At 46.7% G+C, this 18,341-nt stretch overlaps 1 protein-coding gene across 2 annotated transcripts in view; it reads left to right on the top strand.

The window, feature by feature from the left end:
* The window catches only part of PFKM (phosphofructokinase, muscle), a 54,019-nt gene that overhangs the window by 5,855 nt on the left and 29,823 nt on the right, over nucleotides 1–18,341 (top strand). For both annotated transcript variants that reach the window (XM_033138602.1, XM_033138601.1), the window contains exons 2-3: nucleotides 6,699–6,797; nucleotides 17,821–17,894. In XM_033138602.1, the coding sequence (XP_032994493.1) occupies nucleotides 6,707–6,797; nucleotides 17,821–17,894 (165 nt within the window). In that variant the 5' untranslated portion in view covers nucleotides 6,699–6,706. The remainder of the gene's footprint in view (nucleotides 1–6,698; nucleotides 6,798–17,820; nucleotides 17,895–18,341) is intronic.

Here is an 18,341-nt window from a genome sequence, read left to right as displayed (position 1 = left end):
ATTGCATGCTGGAAGCTCCTGCAGCCAATCGGAAGCTGCACCTTGGTTTTTGAACCATTTCGGGAGTCAAACGGACTCCTGGAACAGATAAAATTCGAGAACCAAGGTACCACTGTATCCATTACAGTGTAAGAATAAAAACAATAGGTCCCCAGAGCAATAGGAAATTGTCTTCATTGCAAGTGCATTCAGCTAATATCACTTAGTATCTCACACTCAGTAAGGCTCGGGGTTTGGAATGAGCTTTTCTGGGCAATGCTGCTTCTTAGAATTCCTTTGCACTTGGGAGCTGTAGCACTGGCTGTATTGAGAAATCCCAGTCCAAATTTACTTCCTCCCTTAAGGTGATGGTATTCTCCATACATTGACAGAGTGAAAGGCTGATCAATGTGCCAAGGGGTTTCTCTGTTTTGACCAATAATGTTTTGAGTGCAATTCAAACTCACTTGTGAATGCATTAGTGCACCTTGCAACGCAATTTCAGAAACACAAGCCTAGATATTCATCCTTGGGTTCAATGAAGCTGCTAGTCCTACAACAGGAAATCCGAAAGCTCGATTTGCACTGCATCCAGAAGGTGGCAGCAAGGTTTCTTCTTCATTTTAATTTGTGACCAGAGGGGTTTCAACTGAATGGGCACCATTGCCCTCTTGTATTTATAATTTGGTTTCTCCAAATATATATCTAGATTGTCAGAATTTCCTAGACCATAATGCAAGGTGGCAGCGTTAGGGGTTAGAAGCAGGTCAATTGAGCTTTTTGCCAGCAAACACAAAATTAAATATTGGAATACTACCAATTGGAGCAGTAGAAGAGAGGCAGAAGTCATTGTGATTTTAAATTGCCCCCGCTGCCGTTCAAGACTACCCCCAGAAACATCATACAAATGTCACAGAAGGGGTGTAACCCAGGACCACCTCCCAAATACATCATAGCTACATCACAGAAAAAGGCGGTCCACAGCAGAAATCTGAGAGCGTTGTTTTTCTCCTGCCTGCCAGTTTATATAATAATGTCTTATTGAATTGCCTTTCCTGGGTAGCCTGGCCATTCCTTTGAGATGGTAATGATTTTAATTCCTGAGACAATGGGAAGGCCTTCTCACCCCCTCCTTCCTTGCAGAGAAACAGTTTGTCAGTTTGGGAGTCAGAAATGGTGTCAGGAGTCAAAATGGTGTCAGGACTGTCTGCCTCAGGAGTGTGGCCTATACACTCATGTGCGCGTTTGCTTGGTACACTTATGAACAATTATATATATATATATATATATATATATATATATATATAACCTTAAAATTATTACAACAAGAGTAATTCAGGTTAAATTCCAAATGCAAACCAATAAGTTTCTTCTAGGTAACAGTGTAAGTGTGAAAACAGCCAACCTTCATAATTTTGAAACTTGGGAACCTTAATTTCCCCATAATGATAAGGTAGGAAAAGAGTGGCACAAGTTAAGTGCAAATGTTCTTTCATCTCACAATTCATTTATGTTTGATTTGTTAGAAACAAATCACCATAATTAGAATTTATTGCATCCCCTTCACCCTAAGGTCCCAGGGCAGGTGACAACAATTCTTCTGAACATCAGCAAATGGTTTATTGGAGAGAATCTCCCCAAACCCTGTACAGTCGTACCTGGGTTAACAAATGGCTTAGTTTCCGAACGTTTCGACTCCCGAACAATCAAAAACTGGAAGTGAGTTTTCCGGTTTTCGAGCAGTTTTCAGAAGCCGAACGTCTGGCGTGGCTTCCGATTGGCTTCAGGAGCTTCCTGCAGCCAATTGGAAGCTGCACTTTGGTTTCCAAACATTTTGGAAGTCGAACAGACTTCTGGAACGGTTTCTGTTTGACTTCAAAGATACAACTGTATTAGTTTGCTCTATTTGCAAACAGCAGCAGAGAAGAGAGCGTTGGTGTTGCCTTACTTTCACAAAATAAGAAGAGGCAGGGGAGTTGTTATTGGAGAGTTAGTGTAGGAGTAGGGGCAGAGAACTCTGCAAAATGAAGAAGAAAAATCCCTATATTAATGCCAGTTTCTTTTTAGCCTCAGCTCTTGTGACAGACATTGCCTTTATCATTTACGCTGCAACCATGCGAGCTAGATATTTTGAGCCATGCAATTTAGGAGCTTACCAGATGCACTAGAGGCCAAATTCTGCCTTATGGTAAGCTTGTGTCCTACATAATAAAAATGTAGAGTGCAAGTGAGCCCGCTCTTGCTCAGTGTCTTTACACTTAGGATAGATTTGGCTCAGTGGTAGCAAGGGCGGGGCAATGGGGGCGGGGCGCCCTGGGTTCCAGGGGAGGGGGGGTGACACTTGGCAGCCTCCTCCCACCACTCCCCGCCGCCCGTGCTGCTCCATGGACGGACGGGGCAGCCCCACAAGCCACCATTCGCCTGGCGGCTCCCCCAGTCGCCATGGGAGCAGCAGCCCGGGGCAGGATGCATCCGAGTTGGTGCCGCTGCTCCCGCAGCGACCGAGTGAGCCGCCAAGTGAGCAGTGGGCAGCAGGGATGGGGGAGCCCCACGCCCCGCTGCCCACTTGTTGTGACGCCCCACCCCCCCGGGGGGTGCCTCTGCGCCACCGCCCCGGGCAGCGCGGAGGCTTCCTCCGCCACTGATTTGGCTTTCTAAGTGAGATGTTTTCATCCGGATCAATGACTCCCAAGCTGTGTTGCAGAGCATACTAGCTAACCTGGTGTGTTCAGAATGAGCATTGCGTGTGGAAGCCTTTGGCCCAGTCTCTTGTCAAACAACGAGTCATCAGCCTAGTGGTTGCGACCTGGAAAGCAAGGCGTGTTGGTTTCCTAGCAATGTCACTGTGAACCTTCCATGCCAGGTGCCCCTAAGTGGGAAAGGTAACAACTGCAATCATGGAGTAGTCATCTTAAGACACAGCATTTTATTTGGGATGTGCTAGGTAATAAAACTCAAATAGGACTGAGGCACGCAGTTGCTACATGCTGTCTGCATTCCCCTTTTTCTGTTAAAGTAAATACATTTAAGCAATGCATCCTGGGAGATACAGATGGGCACTATCTCTGCCACACTGTGAGCGTGGGGAGGAATTGTACCAGGAAAGTACAAAATACCAGTTCCACTACAAGGTAAGCTCTGCTGCTAGGAGGCTTCGCTTAACATTTGTTTTTTAAGATGTGCGGAGGCAAATTTGCAAAGCCACTGAAAGCTCAGCTGTACCATCCATCTGCAGACATTTCTTTTTCATTAATTTATATCCCACCTTTCCATATAGCTTCCATTCCCCGAACATGCAGAAGAAGATGTTTTCCAGAAAGTTAAAATACCTCCAAAATATGCCCATCTTTATATTGCTATAAAAATCAAGAATCTCTGAGCTCCCTGTTTTGGGGTTAAAAAGGTAAAGGTACCCCTGACCGTTAGGTCCAGTTGTGTCTAACTCTGGTGTTGCGGCATTCATCTTGCTTTATTGGCCGAGGGAGCCGGAGTACACCTTCCGGGTCATGTGGCCAGCATGACTAAGCCGCTTCTGGCAAACCAGAGCAGCGCACGGAAACGCTGTTTACCTTCCCACCAGAGCGGTACCTATTTATCTACTTGCACTTTGACATGCTTCCGAACTGCTAGGTGGGCAGGAGCTGGGACCGAGTGAGCAACAGGAGCTCACCCCATCACGGGGATTCAAACCGCTGACCTTCTGATTGGCAAGCCCTAGGCTCAGTGATTTAGACCACAGCCCCACCCGCGTCCCTTGTTCTTGGGTTAGTTATATTTGAATGGTGGAGGTGCATGTTGTCAGATTGCATGAGTACATATTTCTACATAAACACAAGGAAGATTTTGATTTGGGTTGGTTTCTTAATTCTTAGTATTTTCTAATTTTAAAAATCAAGATGAAACAAAGCCTCTGATTCAGGTCCGACCCTGTCATTAGGCAGAGTGAAGCAATCACTTCAGGTGGCTGATGTGAAGGCCAGGGGCAGAGAGAGTTTAGGCAAAGAGTTGTTGGGAGGTTGGATATGTCTGTGCCACACAGATTGCCCTTCAACAAGCCCTCAATTTGTGGTGGCTAGGGGACACTGCCAGTGATTGTGTAAGATTCAACTCATTCTGACTTGGAATGAAGGAGGGTCCCATCCTGTCCTTCGCCTCAAACTGCAAAATGTCTGAAATTACAATTCTATAAGTCACAAATAAACAGTGCTGGTTTTTTAAGTATTTCCAACCAAATCATTTAACTTAGCTTTTGAAATATTCATTTAAATAAATAGCTTTGTAATTAGTTGGCTCCTTTGCAATCTGTGCATTCATTCCTGCAAAGTTGCTTATCTGGTGCCCAGATCCAAAGAGCTTGCAAATTCTACAAAGAAGTTAAGTACAGGGAATGAGAAGGAATAATGCTTCATCGTATGATTTCATAATAACCTGCTTATTGATCCCAAAGTAATGGAGGGCATCTATTTGTGAACATGACAGAAATCCTTTTCCAATGCCAGTGCTCTGTAAACAAGTTTGACCTAGATGCACATTCATTTCCCTGCATGGTATATCTGTATTTCAACTTTGGAAAAGACATAGGATGATATTCAACCAAATTTCACTCAGATCCATTGAAGTGAATGGGTCCCTCAGTCATGTTCATTCATTTCAGTGAGTGTACTCATAAGTAAAACTTAATTGAATACCACCCATAATTTCAAACACACACACACGGAACAATTTTTATTTAATCTTTTGGTGAAACTTGATTGTAAGGTTGTTGTACTTGGATTTCCAAAGCACTTCATTCTGCTGATTACTGAGCAGTTACAGACCCTCCTAGTGTCCCTATTTTCCAGGGACAGTCCCGATTTTTCAGAAGCCATCCTGGTTTCTGATTTGATCGCAGAATGCCCTGCTTTTCCTTAGGATGTCCCTATTTTCATCAGAGAAATATTGGCGAATATGATGCTACAGTGCAATCCTATACAGGCCTACATAAATCCAATTGATTCAATGGGGCTTACTCCCAGGTAAATGTTTTGAGGATTGACACCTGGAAGTTGTAGTCAACTAACTCTTATTCATAGTAGACCCATTGAAATCAATGGACTTAAGTTAGTCCTGGCCGTTAATGTCATTGGGTCTGCTCCAAGTCAAAGTTAAGTAGACTACAACTCTGAGCCTCTTTTTAAAATCTTACCTATATTCTCTCCTGACTTTGAAGCCACCAAAAGCCCTCAACACAGCAGTTGGTACCCGAAGCCTGACATTTCCGCTGTCCATTGGTACTCATGAGAGAGCCAGTGTGGTGTAGTGGTTAAGAGCGGCAGACTCGTAATCTGGGGAACCGGGTTCGCGTCCCCGCTCCTCCACATGCAGCTGCTGGGTGACCTTGAGCTAGTCACACTTCTTTGAAGTCTCTCAGCCCCACTCACCTCACAGAGTGTTTGTTGTGGGGGAGGAAGGGAAAGGAGAATGTCGGAATACGTTTCACGGATCCGCCATGGATTCATATTTAATTGGTTATTTTATGAGTTTTTCAAGGTCTACTTTTGGTATAATTGCGCGCAAAAGTGAAAGTGAAAGCATGAATGAATAGTGTGGTTCACTTATGAGATTAATCCGCCTTTATTTTGTAGATCCGGTCATGTTCAAAATTGTTAATGAGCGTTAAACTTGCTTCCCGCCTTTTTGGAGGGCAGCAACAGTGATTTTATTGGTTAAAGTACTAATGATGATGTCACGTTTGTTCCCTAATAAAAGGCAGAGGCACCCCGCTTAGGCACGTTCTTTTTGGTTAGCCGCACGTTCTTTTACTTTAAGTTCAGGGTTTAGTTTAAGGGTATTGGGAGCGGGCTGGACGGGTTGGATGGGTTTTTCTTTAGTTAGAGTTAGATCGCGGAAGATTATTCGGTTTTAGTTTTAGTTAGGTTTTCTTTTAGGTTAGCCTAGGGTTAGGCCCGCGGAAGACATTTCGGTTTTAGTTTATTTAGTTAGCCTCGCGGAAGATTGGGCGCGCAGGGTCTTTAAGCTTAGGAGAACTTAGCTTAGGGGACGAGCCTACGCGGGTTCTGCCGAAGCCACTAAAGATACAACCGGTGTCTGTCTTCCTTTGGGGTTAACGGGGGGAGTAAAGTAAAATTTTTAATTTTCTGTAAATTGGTCCGTCTGTTCAGAGTCAGGGTACATATTTTATTTCACGAGGCAACTTTTCTTTAAAGAAGGCAATTAGGAACTCACACACCACTAGAGTCTTCAATTGGCTTACTCATCATCCTTCAGACTGTGAGGCTTGGCCGGCGACCGTGCTCAAAAGCACGCGGAACGCTGGCCGCTTTCCCCGCAACTGGTACCTCGTGCATAACCAGTCCAAGGCCGTGCACGAGGAGCTCCAGCACCCATACCCCGACAGGAGAATGTTAGCCGCTTTGAGACTCCTTCGGGTAGTGAAAAGCGGGATATCAAATCCAAACTCTTCTTCTTCTTCATGACAGCTGGCCATGTGCCCTTTAGGATTAGGTGTGGCTGACACTGCTTCAAAGATCATTTACAGGCTGACATTTCCACTTGTCATTTATTGGAGAGTAGGCGGGGTGTCAACTTTGAAAGGCAACGGCAGAGGGCTACAAGGAGCACTCTGGACCCAGCTGTGGCCCCTGTGGCAGGACAAGGAGGCACCAAAGACCCAGGGCATTTCCCTTATCTTTAAGAAACTCTTCTTGTTGACTTTCCAGCCCGGAGAATGTCGCAAACAGCGGTAAAACATGAGCACGCCGACACGATGGGGATTGGCAAGGCCATCGCCGTGTTGACATCTGGAGGAGATGCCCAGGGTAAGTGGACTGGTTGCTGTTCTGTGTGTGTGTGTGTGTGTTGTAGTGTTGGCGGTCTCCCTTTGTGGTCTGAGGAGCTAATGGCAAAAAAAGCCAATAGGCAGAAATCGCCATGAAAGGGCTTTTTTCATGTCTGGGAACTTTTTAGCATCCAGATTTCCCCTAAACTTGGTGAGATGACTCAAGTGGAACTGGTCTCGGTTGCCAAACATAACAGGTAAAATGTCTTTCCTCCATCCTGCGCTGCTTTGTGAGTTTCCAGAAGCATCTAGCTGGCCATTGTTGGAAGCCGAATGCTGGGCTGGATGGACTTTTGGTTTTCATCCAGTAAGGAGCTGTTTTTTTTCATTCTTTTCTATTCTGTCTCCCCTACTTTGACTTTCCCCTCCCACACTGCCTGCAGCCTTTCCCCTCAGTAGTTCTCTGCCTTCTTGCTGAATGCTTTTTTCTCTTTGATATTATTTATATTGCTTTTTGGCTCATCAACCGCAGTTTGCCCACCTACCACCCCCCCCCCTCTTGCAAGCATTTCCTTAGCAAATTGAGCACTCACATAATCTCCCCTCAGGTGTCATGAACCATCATTTCTCTGCTGTTCCTCCTACACCAGGGGTCTGCAACCTTTAAGACACAAAGAGCCACTTGGACCCGTTTCCAAAGGAAAAAAAAAAACCTGGGAGCCGCAAAACCATTGCGACATTTAAAACAAATATAACGCTGCATATATTGTTTCTTACCTTAATGCAATAATAATAAATAACGTATAGGAGCCAATGCAAAGTATAATTAGTAAAAACAACAAGAATAAGTTCTTACTTTTTTGCATTGACTCAGGGGCGTACCCAGGATCAAAACGGGGGGGGGGGCAAGCCATGGTCCTTCAGGTTGTGACATTTCAGCACGGAAAGGCGAATGAAACCAAAATTTTAGGGAAATTATATATAATTATAGCAGTGCTTTATTACAGTAGTTATTACAATTATTTGCTTGGTTTTAAATTTTTTTTATTCTAGTTACATGTCTTATACCAGGGGTGGCCAACTCCCAAGAAACTGTGATCTACTTTCAGCAGTGATGTACCCCCGTTTTTGGGGGTTCAGCTCAAAGTTGTTTTGGGGGGGTGTGGTGGGTGGGAGAGAGGGCTTCCCCCTCTAAGATAGGTTGGCAAGCGAACTAAGAAAGAAAGAAAAAGGGGGGTGGGAATGGAAAAGTGGGGTGGAAAAATATAAATTGGGGGTGTGGTGGGTGGGAGAGAGGGCTTCCCCCTCTAAGATAGGTTGGCAAGCGAACTAAGAAAGAAAGAAAAAGGGGGGTGGGAATGGAAAAGTGGGGTGGAAAAATATAAATTGGGGGTGGGGTGGGTGGGAGAGAGGGCTTCCCCCTCTAAGATAGGTTGGCAAGCGAACTAAGAAAGAAAGAAAAAGGGGGGTGGGAATGGAAAAGTGGGGTGGAAAAATATAAATTGGGGGTGGGGTGGGTGGGAGAGAGGGCTTCCCCCTCTAAGATAGGTTGGCAAGCGAATTAATAAAGAAAGAAAAAGGGGGGTGGGAATGGAAAAGTGGGGTGGAAAAATATAAATTGGGGGTGGGGTGGGGTGAGGAGAATATCTATTAAAAATATGTAGTAGTTTAAAAAATAAAAATAAAGGGGGAAAATCTTTTTCTTCTTTTTCCTTTTTTTGAAAACAAAAACAAAAGGGGAAGAGAAAAGAAAAAGGGGGGATAGAGGGAGAAAAGGGTAATAATAAAAATTCAAATAGAGTGGCTGCAGCAGCTGTGGGGGGTGTTTGTTTATTTTTCGTTTGTTTGTTTGTTTTAAAAATGGGATTTCTCCCCTTGGATTAAAAAAGGAGGGGAGGAAAAAAAAGAGAGGGGGGGTGGGAGAGCAAGCCAAAAAGCAAAAAACAGTTTTTTTGGGGGGGGGAATCGCACCAGGCTCTGCAGCGCGCCGGCCTCGGGGCTCCGGGCCCCCGAGCCGCCCTTGGGGCCGTCGTTGAGCATGTACACCGCCCGCAGCGAGCGCTGGCGAAGCACCAGTTGGCGGAGGTTTCAGAAGCAGCCCGGACGTTTTCGCCCCGGGTCCCGCTGCCAAAGAGGCGCCCGGACGGCGAGGCGGAGCAGCACCATCCGGCGACCGACGCCGGGAAGGTCCCCCGCCCGCCCGCCTCTCCGGGGGCGGGGAAGGCGCAACGGAGCCAAGCCCCACAAGGACACCCCAGCCGCCCGCCGGGCCCGACACTCCAAGGAGGGAAGCGGGCAGGCGCGGCGGGTCAGGAGGACGGCGCGGCGGGCGCAGCTCAGGCGGGCCAGGAGCGCAGCGCAGTGCCCCCACCACTCCGCGCCACCTCCGCGCCCCAGGCAGCCGCCCCGGAGCCGAAGGAGGAGCGCCTGTTGCGCGCTCACAGTGGCGGTCCGCGGCGGGGACGGCCCCGCTCCGCTCCGCCAACTGCGCTGCCGCCGTCGCACCAGGCCCCGCCCCCGGGCCTCCCCCCGGCTGCCCCCTCCCTCCCTCTCTCTCTGCCCCCTGCAAACCGCCCCTCCATCGCGGGCAGGGCTGGCGCGTCTTCCCTCCGGCCGAGGAGTTTTCAGGCGCAGTGCCCCCACCACTCCGCGCCACCTCCGCGCCCCAGGCAGCCGCCCCGGAGCCGCGGCAGGGCCGCGAAAGAGCCGCATGCGGCTCCAGGGCCGCAGGTTCCCGACCCCCGTCCTACACTCTTACAAAGTCTGCAGTTCACTGCATCTCTTCCTGATCTAGATTTGCCTGTATCTATGTCTGTTGATTAATTTGGGGTGGGGCACTGTGGTGTGAACAAATGTAATGAAATGCTTAAAAAAAAATCCCCTCCAAAATATTTTTATTAGTTTTCAATACAGCAAAACACAGGTCCTTTTTTTCCAAACATGTTGACTTGTCAAGTTCTTAAGCAAACAATTCCTTATTTTCCTTATCCTGACCTTGAGAACACACACACAGCTCCGTTTTGTTTATCTGCACTCATATATCTTCTCTTGGTGTCCAAGTCCCGTCTTAGTTTCAAGACGGATTTTTTTTTTTTTTTTGAAACGCATACATGCTGTTGACGGCATTACAAGTGAACATATCACTTGGCAGAGTATTATAAATAGAAAAAAGGCCATTCCTGCCTCCAGGGACTTGCAGTTTCATTTAATATTGTATTTTTAAATTGTTGTACTCTTATGGTGAAGGGTGGGTAAGAAATGGAAATACTACTGCTACTAATATATAAGGGTATATTATTATTATTATTATTATTATTATTAATAATAATAATAATAATAAATTTCTATACCACCCTATACCCGAAGGTCTCAGGAACAGTTCACATAAAATATCAAATACAAATATCAAAACAAAACCAACAACCCAATAAAAAAACCCCAAAGAGCTAGCATTCTTTTAAAAAGGGTATAGGACAGTGGAGGCGAACCTATGGCATGTGTGCCAGGGTGGGCACACAGAGCCCTCTCTAGTGGCATGCACACCATCGGCCCATCCGAGTGGAGGGAGCGGCCGCCAAGGAAGAGCCACCCACCCCACCGCTGTCTTCCGCCAGCGCGGCTGCTCCTCCACCAGCCAGGCACTCCCGTGGTGGCTCTAGCCCCAGCTGCTGAGCTGAGTCAGGAAGCGCCACTGACCGCTGTGTGCTATCTTTACTGTGAGATGGCGAGCCAGAGAGCGGGGCCACGCTGTTCCTGGGAACCTGCCTGGTTCACAACCCGTCCTTCGGGGCACTGCAAAGATGTGGCTCCCATCCAGGTTCTGGGGCCCCGCTAGAGCGCAGCCCGGCGCATGGCCTGAGATGCAGCTCACCGCCACAGCAAAACAGCGGAGCCTATACAGGGTCCGGGGCCTCTGCCCAGGAAGCAGGACACCTCAAAAGCCCAGCCAGCCTGTGCGGCAGAACTTTGGGTGCTCCTACGAGAAGTCTCCCCCAAAAATCCTTCCCCAAAGCAACAACTCTGGGGAACACCCCCCCTAAAAAAGCTCAGTATATTTAGGCAACCCACCCCACTCACCCCGAAAAAGCTCCACAACTCTGGGTGTAACTTTGTGTTGGCACTTTGTGATAAGTAAGGGTGTTTTGGGTTGCGGTTTGGGCACTCGGTCTCTAAAAGGTTTGCCAACACTGGTATAGGATGTAGATCAAGTCAGGCAAAGGCGTGGTTGAAAAGGAACATTTTTGCCTGGTGCCTAAAGGTGTATAGTGAAGGCACCAGGTGAACTTCCCTGGGGAGAGCATTCCACAGACGGGGAGCCACTGCAGAGAAGGCCCGTTCTCATGTTGCCACCCTCCAGACTTCTCTTGGAGGAGGCACATGAAGAAGGGCCTCAGAAGATGATCTCAGGGTCCGGGTAGGTTCATGTGGCAAGAGGCATTCCTTGAGGTATTGTGGTCCTGAACCATTTAAGGCTTCATAGGTCAAAACCAGCACTTTGAATTGGGCCCGGAAACTAATCGGTAGCCAGTGTAGTTGGACCAGGATTGGTGTAATATGCTCAAACTGTCTTGCTCTGGTGAGCAGCCTGGCCGCTGAATTCTGCACCAGCTGAAGTTTCCAAGCTGTCTTCTATATATATATCTGGGTAAAAGGCGGTATATAAATAATAATAATAATAATAATAGTAGTAGTAGTAATAATAATAATAATAATAATAATAATAATAATAATAATGTCATACCTCATGTTGCGTTCCGCTCTTACGGACTTTCAGCTTACGAACGCGGCAAACCCAGAAGTGTTTACTTCCCGGTTCGTCGCACGTGCAGAAGCGCTCAGCCGTGCCACACACATGCACAGAAGAGGCGCTCTAGTTGTGGACTTTTCGGGGAGCGAACGGCACCCCGAAACGGATTAAGTCCGCAACTAGAGGTACCATTCTAATGAAAATAATAACGTGAGAATGGGGGAGCTAACAGGGGAGGAAAGGGAAATAAATGAAAGGCTTGCAAGGAAAAAATACTTTGGGTGGGGTTCACTTGAAGAACCCGGTCAGTGGACAGGTACACAAGGATTTTGGGGCCCCCTATGTGCTCCCTGAAACTGACTCTCCTGACCCCAACCCCAGAACAGTGCATGGAGGGGTGTTGTTCCATCTGGCAAGCTAGAATACTGGTACGGGCAAAGGATTTGTTGGAGGAGCACCATGTTGAATTCCACCCACTGTTACTAAATCACTCAGTGTGACCCAGGCTTGGACTTGCTCTCATACTATTTTGTGATGTGGTGTTGCTATTCTGCTGTGACTTTGTTGTGGTGGTGGAAGAGCTACTACTAATATGCAAGAGGCGGCAGGGTGTGTGTGTTCACATCAGATTAACTGCTGCTGTTGATCTGATGTGATAACCTGGGAGGCTTTTTGAAAAATGCCTGGTCACAATAACATGGCCTGGCAACATGACTTCACAAGGGCTATGCTACATCACAAACCCACTGCCCATACATGCAGCAGTTAAGCATGTATGGTTGTGGACATGGGGTGCAATATGGAGAAGAAACCTAATCCTTGGCTGGTTTACTGGAAATCCCATCTATGGACGTACGTACCTGTATTACAACTTTACTGGTGTTGATTCTACACAGTTGTGCTGTTTTATGAAGGGCTGCTGCAGTCTAGACAGATGCCAAACAATAACTGCTGATGTAACCCAGAGGCACAGCTTAACATCTAACAGATTAAACCATGGGCACATCTAGCTTCAAATGATAGGTGACAAAATGACTAGTTTAGTGCTGGCATCTGAGACAGATGCTCGCATTTGCCCTGTAGATAGGCCATACTTTGTTAATGGACACAAAAAAGCTTTGAGAAGTCGTAGTCTCATAGTGGTAAGAAATGGTGGCTAATGTGGTGCCTTCCAGATGTTGCTGGACTACAACTCCCATCATCCCTGACCATTGGCCATGCTGGTTGGGGCTGATGTGAGTCAACAGCATGTGAAGGGGCACCCTTAAGGCAGGGGTCGGCAAGGCATACCAGGCATGGGCCAGATCACTCCCACGGAGATCCTCCATGGGCTGGGCTGACACAGCGTGATGCTGGAAATCGCGTCTGTGCATTTCCGCAGCGCCGGAAGTCACTTCTGCGCATGCCCAAACGCTGAAAATTGATTGCGCCTGCACAGATGTGATTTCTAGCATCCGGGCATACGCAGAACCAATTTCCAGAGCTGTGGAAGAGAGTCCCTGCGTCGCGCTGACCCGGTTTAGCACAGCGAACGGGGATTCGCTGAGTGGGCAGCTCAGTTTGGGGGCGGCTTGGGGGCCGGTTAAACAGCCTCCGTGAGCTGCTTCCGGCCCATGGGCCTTAGGTTGCCGACCCCTGCCTTAAGGCATATGTGGGAGCAGAGCCCAACAAGGCTGCAAGAGCTATGTGAAAGAGGTGATTGCTTTAACGAAGGCCAAAGGGATGTATTTAATGGAAGGATGTTTCTGGCTCACTCCTGCATCCATCCTCAGGCTGCACAGCTGACGCAGTAGCATTATGAAGCCTTTCTATCTTCTTGGACTCATTTCTCATAACCCATCAGCCCCAGCCAGCATGGAGTCCAACAATATCTGGAGGGCCATAGATTATATACCTGGAGGGCAGCACTAGAGCCAAAAATGGATGGGTCCATTTCCACTCACCATTTCCACATAGGGGGAACCCAGTGCTGCATGAAATCAGGTCAATGGTTGCCTGCAAATTACCCCCTGCTGCACAGTGCAGGGCCCTTCCCTTTTGTCCTTCAGATGATGGGGAGCCTAGGGGTACGAGATTTCTGACTCAATAAATGCTTGGTGTGTTGTCTCCTAGGGTGAATTCGGATTAAAAGAATTGGCAGGGTTGGCAAGGCAGATGCAATGGCATAATAGAAATGAAAAAGCTAACAGACTAATACGAGAATGTTACATTAAGACCGATCTTAAAAATCTACTATGGATAAGTAAAAAAGGAGGAGAGGACATTTTGCAGAGGGGCATCCTACGTTTAGAAATCTTGGACCAATATAAAGCAGTGTTTATTATCCAAGGCCTCCCTATTGGCTTCTCTATTAGAAGGCGAATGGTTCACTTTTTGAAAAGGCAATTTGGAAATTTTCAGATATAGAAAGAATGTAAGATGGAAACCTATTAAGACTGGAAGAGTGTGCAAACCATTGAACAAGTAGAAGCTAACTTTAAGACAAAACCATCTTGATATCAGCATTTGGAAACAGGTTGTTTTTCGATAGGCTGATGAGAAGTCAAGAGATTTGGAGAGTCAAGACTGAGTCTGAAACAGCTTTAGAGACTAACAAACAAGGGCATTTCTCAAAATAGTTATCTAAATCACAGGAAAATAGCACATAACTACAGGATGAAATGAAATAAAGATAGGAGCAGAGAAATTCCAAGGGATGTATGGCAATTTCTGTTCCAAAAGGGTCAGAAAGGACTTGATTTATTAGATATTTTTCAGCTGTGCTGGCAAGCAGGCAATTACACCACAGCAACAATAATCTATATTGAAAGAGAATTGAGTGTAACAGATACAGGGCAAAATCATTTGTTGCCGTTAAGGATTTAACCCAAGTGGAGAAAGAGGAAATAGTTTTAGATCAATATTGATATACGTTTATTATAGATAAATGTTTATAGGTATGTGTGTTTTTGAATGTGACCGAGTGGGTAATGAGGTTTATGTACTTGTGTATAGGTTAAACCACAGAGCCTAGGGCTTGCTGATCAGAAGGTCAGCGGTTCGAATCCCCGCGATGGGGTGAGCTCCCGTTGCTCAGTCCCAGCACCTGCCCACCTAGCAGTTTGAAAGCACGTCAGAAGTGCAAGCAGATAAATAGGTCCCGCTCCGGCGGGAAGGGAAATGACATTTCCGTGCGCTGCTCTGGTTTGCCAGATGCAGCTTTGTCATGCTGGCCACATGACCCGGAAGCTGTACGCCGGCTCCCTCGGCCAGTAACACAAGATGAGCGCCTCAACCCCAGAGTCAGACATGACTGGACCTAACGGTCAGGGGTCCCTTCAGGGGCGTGGCAAGGGGGGTGGGGGCGGCCCACCCCGGGTTCCAGGGGAGGGGGGTGACACTTTGGACGCCCCCCCGCCCCGCCCCGCGGGCCCCGAACGAGGGCATGCTGCCTTTCCCCCCCTCCCAGTGGTTTTTTTCGGCAGGGGGGGTGGGCCAGTGAGGAGGGGGCGTCACGCTTGTTGCTGGCATGGTGCCCCCTCCTCGCTGGCCCACCCCCACACAGAAAAAAAGCCGCGGAAAGGGGGAATTTCCCCCTTTCAGCAGCATCCACGTGCGTCGTGACGTCACGACAACGTCACGACGCACGCGTTGTGCCCCCCCCCGGGGGGTGCCTCTGCACCGCCACTGCCCCGGGCAGCGCAGAGCCTTGCTACGCCCCAGGGTCCCTTTACTACTACTACTACTACGAATAATAATAATACTAATAATTTGAAGAAAGGTTTAAAAGCATTGGGGGTTTGGCATCCACCTCAGCCTTCTTGTAGCCCAAGTTTTCCTCAGCTGCATCCATGATCATAGCTTGTCTGTGAAGCAGTCACATGACTTAGAGAGGATTGGGGGGGCAGGTATGCAGTGGCATTGAATTACAGTCCCTCTCATGCTGTGGTATATTTTGGAGCCAGCAAGCACAGTGGCCTGGCAGAGGGGGTACCTCAAGAACTTGTTTTAAATGTCAGCGGGTCAAAAATAAAATGTGCAAATCATATGAGGATAGGATCATGGGAGACTTGTGAGTCTGGGTCAACAATACTGACCTGAGGCAGTAAGAAACGACACGTACACCATGGAGGCTGAAAAGGTCAGATGATGCCATAATAAAGGCTCCACATCACACATTTACCACATTCATTTATAAACAAACAAACAAATGCATTTCTAGACCACCCTCTCGCAAAAATCAGGGCAGCATACACAAGCATGAAAACATTTAAAAGCAACAGGAAGCAATCATTAAAATGACTGTCTACTCAAGGGTAGGGTTGCCAGGTCTGCTTCCAAAAAATAGCGGACAAGCGGGGGGGGGGGGGAGGGGTTAAATTAAAGTATATATATATTTTTACAAACATTTTAACACGTATTAAAATACCATTTAATCATAAAGCTTTTGAATTAAAAAAAAATGACCACTATTTTGTGGGAAAAAATAGTGAACATAATGTGAAAAAAGTGGACTGTCCACTCAAATAGTGGACACCTGGCAACCCTACTGAAGGGAGATTTTAAGCAACTGCATAGGCCTGTCAGCATTAAAAAAAGACTTCAGGAGATGACCAGTACCTCTATGTGGACAGCACAGATATATGAGGAAACACAACAATTGTACATCAATGGAGCTTCAGTGTTGTAGGCTGGTTACAAATTGAATATCACAGCAGCATCAAGGCCAGGCAAATAAGGCAGAGCTCTATAGAAATAGAGGCACCCCTATCTAGGGATGTTAGAAGGCGTCAATTTCTGTTCCAATCTGTGTTCTTTGCAAGCAGCACTGTTTCCATTCCACTTCAGTTTAGTTTTCAACAAAGACCACATTATTCTCACTGTCTGCTGTAGTGGGATTTTACATGCTTAATTACACACTTAATTACATGGTCATTACATTATTCCGAAACATTACTTGTAATGTAAAGGAAAAAAATTCAAATTGGGGGGAAGTAATCAATTACTTGTTTTTCGTTTACAAACGACAACAGTGAATAGTGATTATATTCGCTAGATTGATTTCCATTTCAGACATGGGACAAATAAATGAACACCATCAATTTCCGCTCCCAGTTCTGGTTAAATTCTCCAATGTCCTTACTCCCATCTTCCCTCATCCACATGGTGCTTCTGTGCTGCAAATGGCAGCTTCCAAATTTTATTTTATTTGTTTAATGAAAATGTTTTTAATCTGCCCTTCATCAACACCAAATTGAAGTACAGAATTCAGAATAAGTACACTATAACCAACCAAGTCATATAATTTTATTTATTTATTTATTTATTTATTTATGTCCCGCCTATCTGGCTGAGTTTCCCCTGCCATCGAATACTAAAAACACAATACAGCATTAAATATTAAAAACTTCCCTAAAAAGCTTATTCCCTAAAAATAAGCAGCAATGTGCTCTAAAATATACCATCAAACAAATAAAATAGCTGAAAACAACAGAGCACCTTAGAACAATCGTTAACAAAACTTACAATGTCTGGGCATATAAATAAGTATTAATTTGGTGCCAAACCTAGAGCAATGTGGGTGCTTGTGAGGAGATCAGAGCTGTGAGTCACTAGTCTTTTCTGTTTCCTTCATATTCTGAATTAAGCCCCCACGGGGTCTTGTTAATCTTTCCACAGCTTCTCCTGTGATTCAGTAAGAACTAGATATAGTGGCGCTGTGGTCTAAACCACTGAGCCTAGGGCTTGCCGATCGGAAGGTCGGTGGTTCGAATCCCCGTGACAGGGTGAGCTCCCGCTGCTCAGTCCCAGCTCCTGCCCACCTAGCAGTTCGAAAGCACGTCAAAGTGCAAGTAGATAAATAGGTACCACTCCAGTGGGAAGGTAAATGGTGTTTCCGTGCGCTGCTCTGGTTCGCCAGAAGCAGCTTAGTCATGCTGGCCACATGACCCGGAAGGTGTACGACGGCTCCCTCGGCCAATAAAGCAAGATGAGCGCCGCAACCCCAGAGTCGTCCGCGACTGGACCTCATGGTCAGGGGTCCCTTTACCTTTACCTTTAAGGTGCTACTGGACAATTTTTTATTTATTTCGACTGCGTCAGACCAACACAGCTACCTACCTGAATATGTAATGTATTGTTGTTTATACAATACATTAGCAAAGTGTAGTGCCGTCAAAAATGGTGTTGAACTACAACTCCCATCAGCCACTGCCAGGCATGACAAGAGCTGTGGTCCAGGAACACCTGAAGGGCACATTGTCTACCTCTCCAATGCTGTCATCCAGATTGCTTGTGGATGACATTGTGACCTCCCTTCTCCCTTCTCTCTGAACAGGCATGAATGCTGCTGTCCGGGCAGTGGTCAGAGTGGGAATATACACTGGGGCCAAAGTCTACTTTGTTCATGAGGTAGGTTCATGAGGTAGCCTTTCTTTACTTGAGTAGGAATTGTATCTAAGCCGTAGTCGACTCATGGAGCAGAATGAGGTGTGAAATCCTGAGATAGCAATCCGTTCAAGCTTCCCACCTGTACTAGGTTTCCACTTACTCATAGTGAGCTTTTTCTGCTGCAGAGTATTCACAAATACGATGCTTCATCTTCATACCCAAATGGTATAGTCCATTCTTCCACCTCATTTCCACCTCATTCTACTGCAAATGGGTTTATTATTTTGTTAACTCTGCTGTTGATTGCTGCTGCTAGACCAAACAGGACTATTAGAGTCGCCATAGGTTGCATAGCAATGGTAATGCCAGACCAGCTACCCTAGTGCCCCACAGACCCTATGCAAGGATTGCCCTTGGTTGAGGTGCTTCCTGTTCAATGTTGCTACAGTGGCTAAAGGAGCTGGAAAT

This window comes from Lacerta agilis, chromosome 2 (assembly GCF_009819535.1).
Source record: "Lacerta agilis isolate rLacAgi1 chromosome 2, rLacAgi1.pri, whole genome shotgun sequence".
NCBI lineage: Eukaryota > Metazoa > Chordata > Lepidosauria > Squamata > Lacertidae > Lacerta > Lacerta agilis.
The sequence above is the reverse complement of the archived record's forward strand: the minus strand, read 5'-3'. Positions and strand labels throughout refer to the sequence as shown.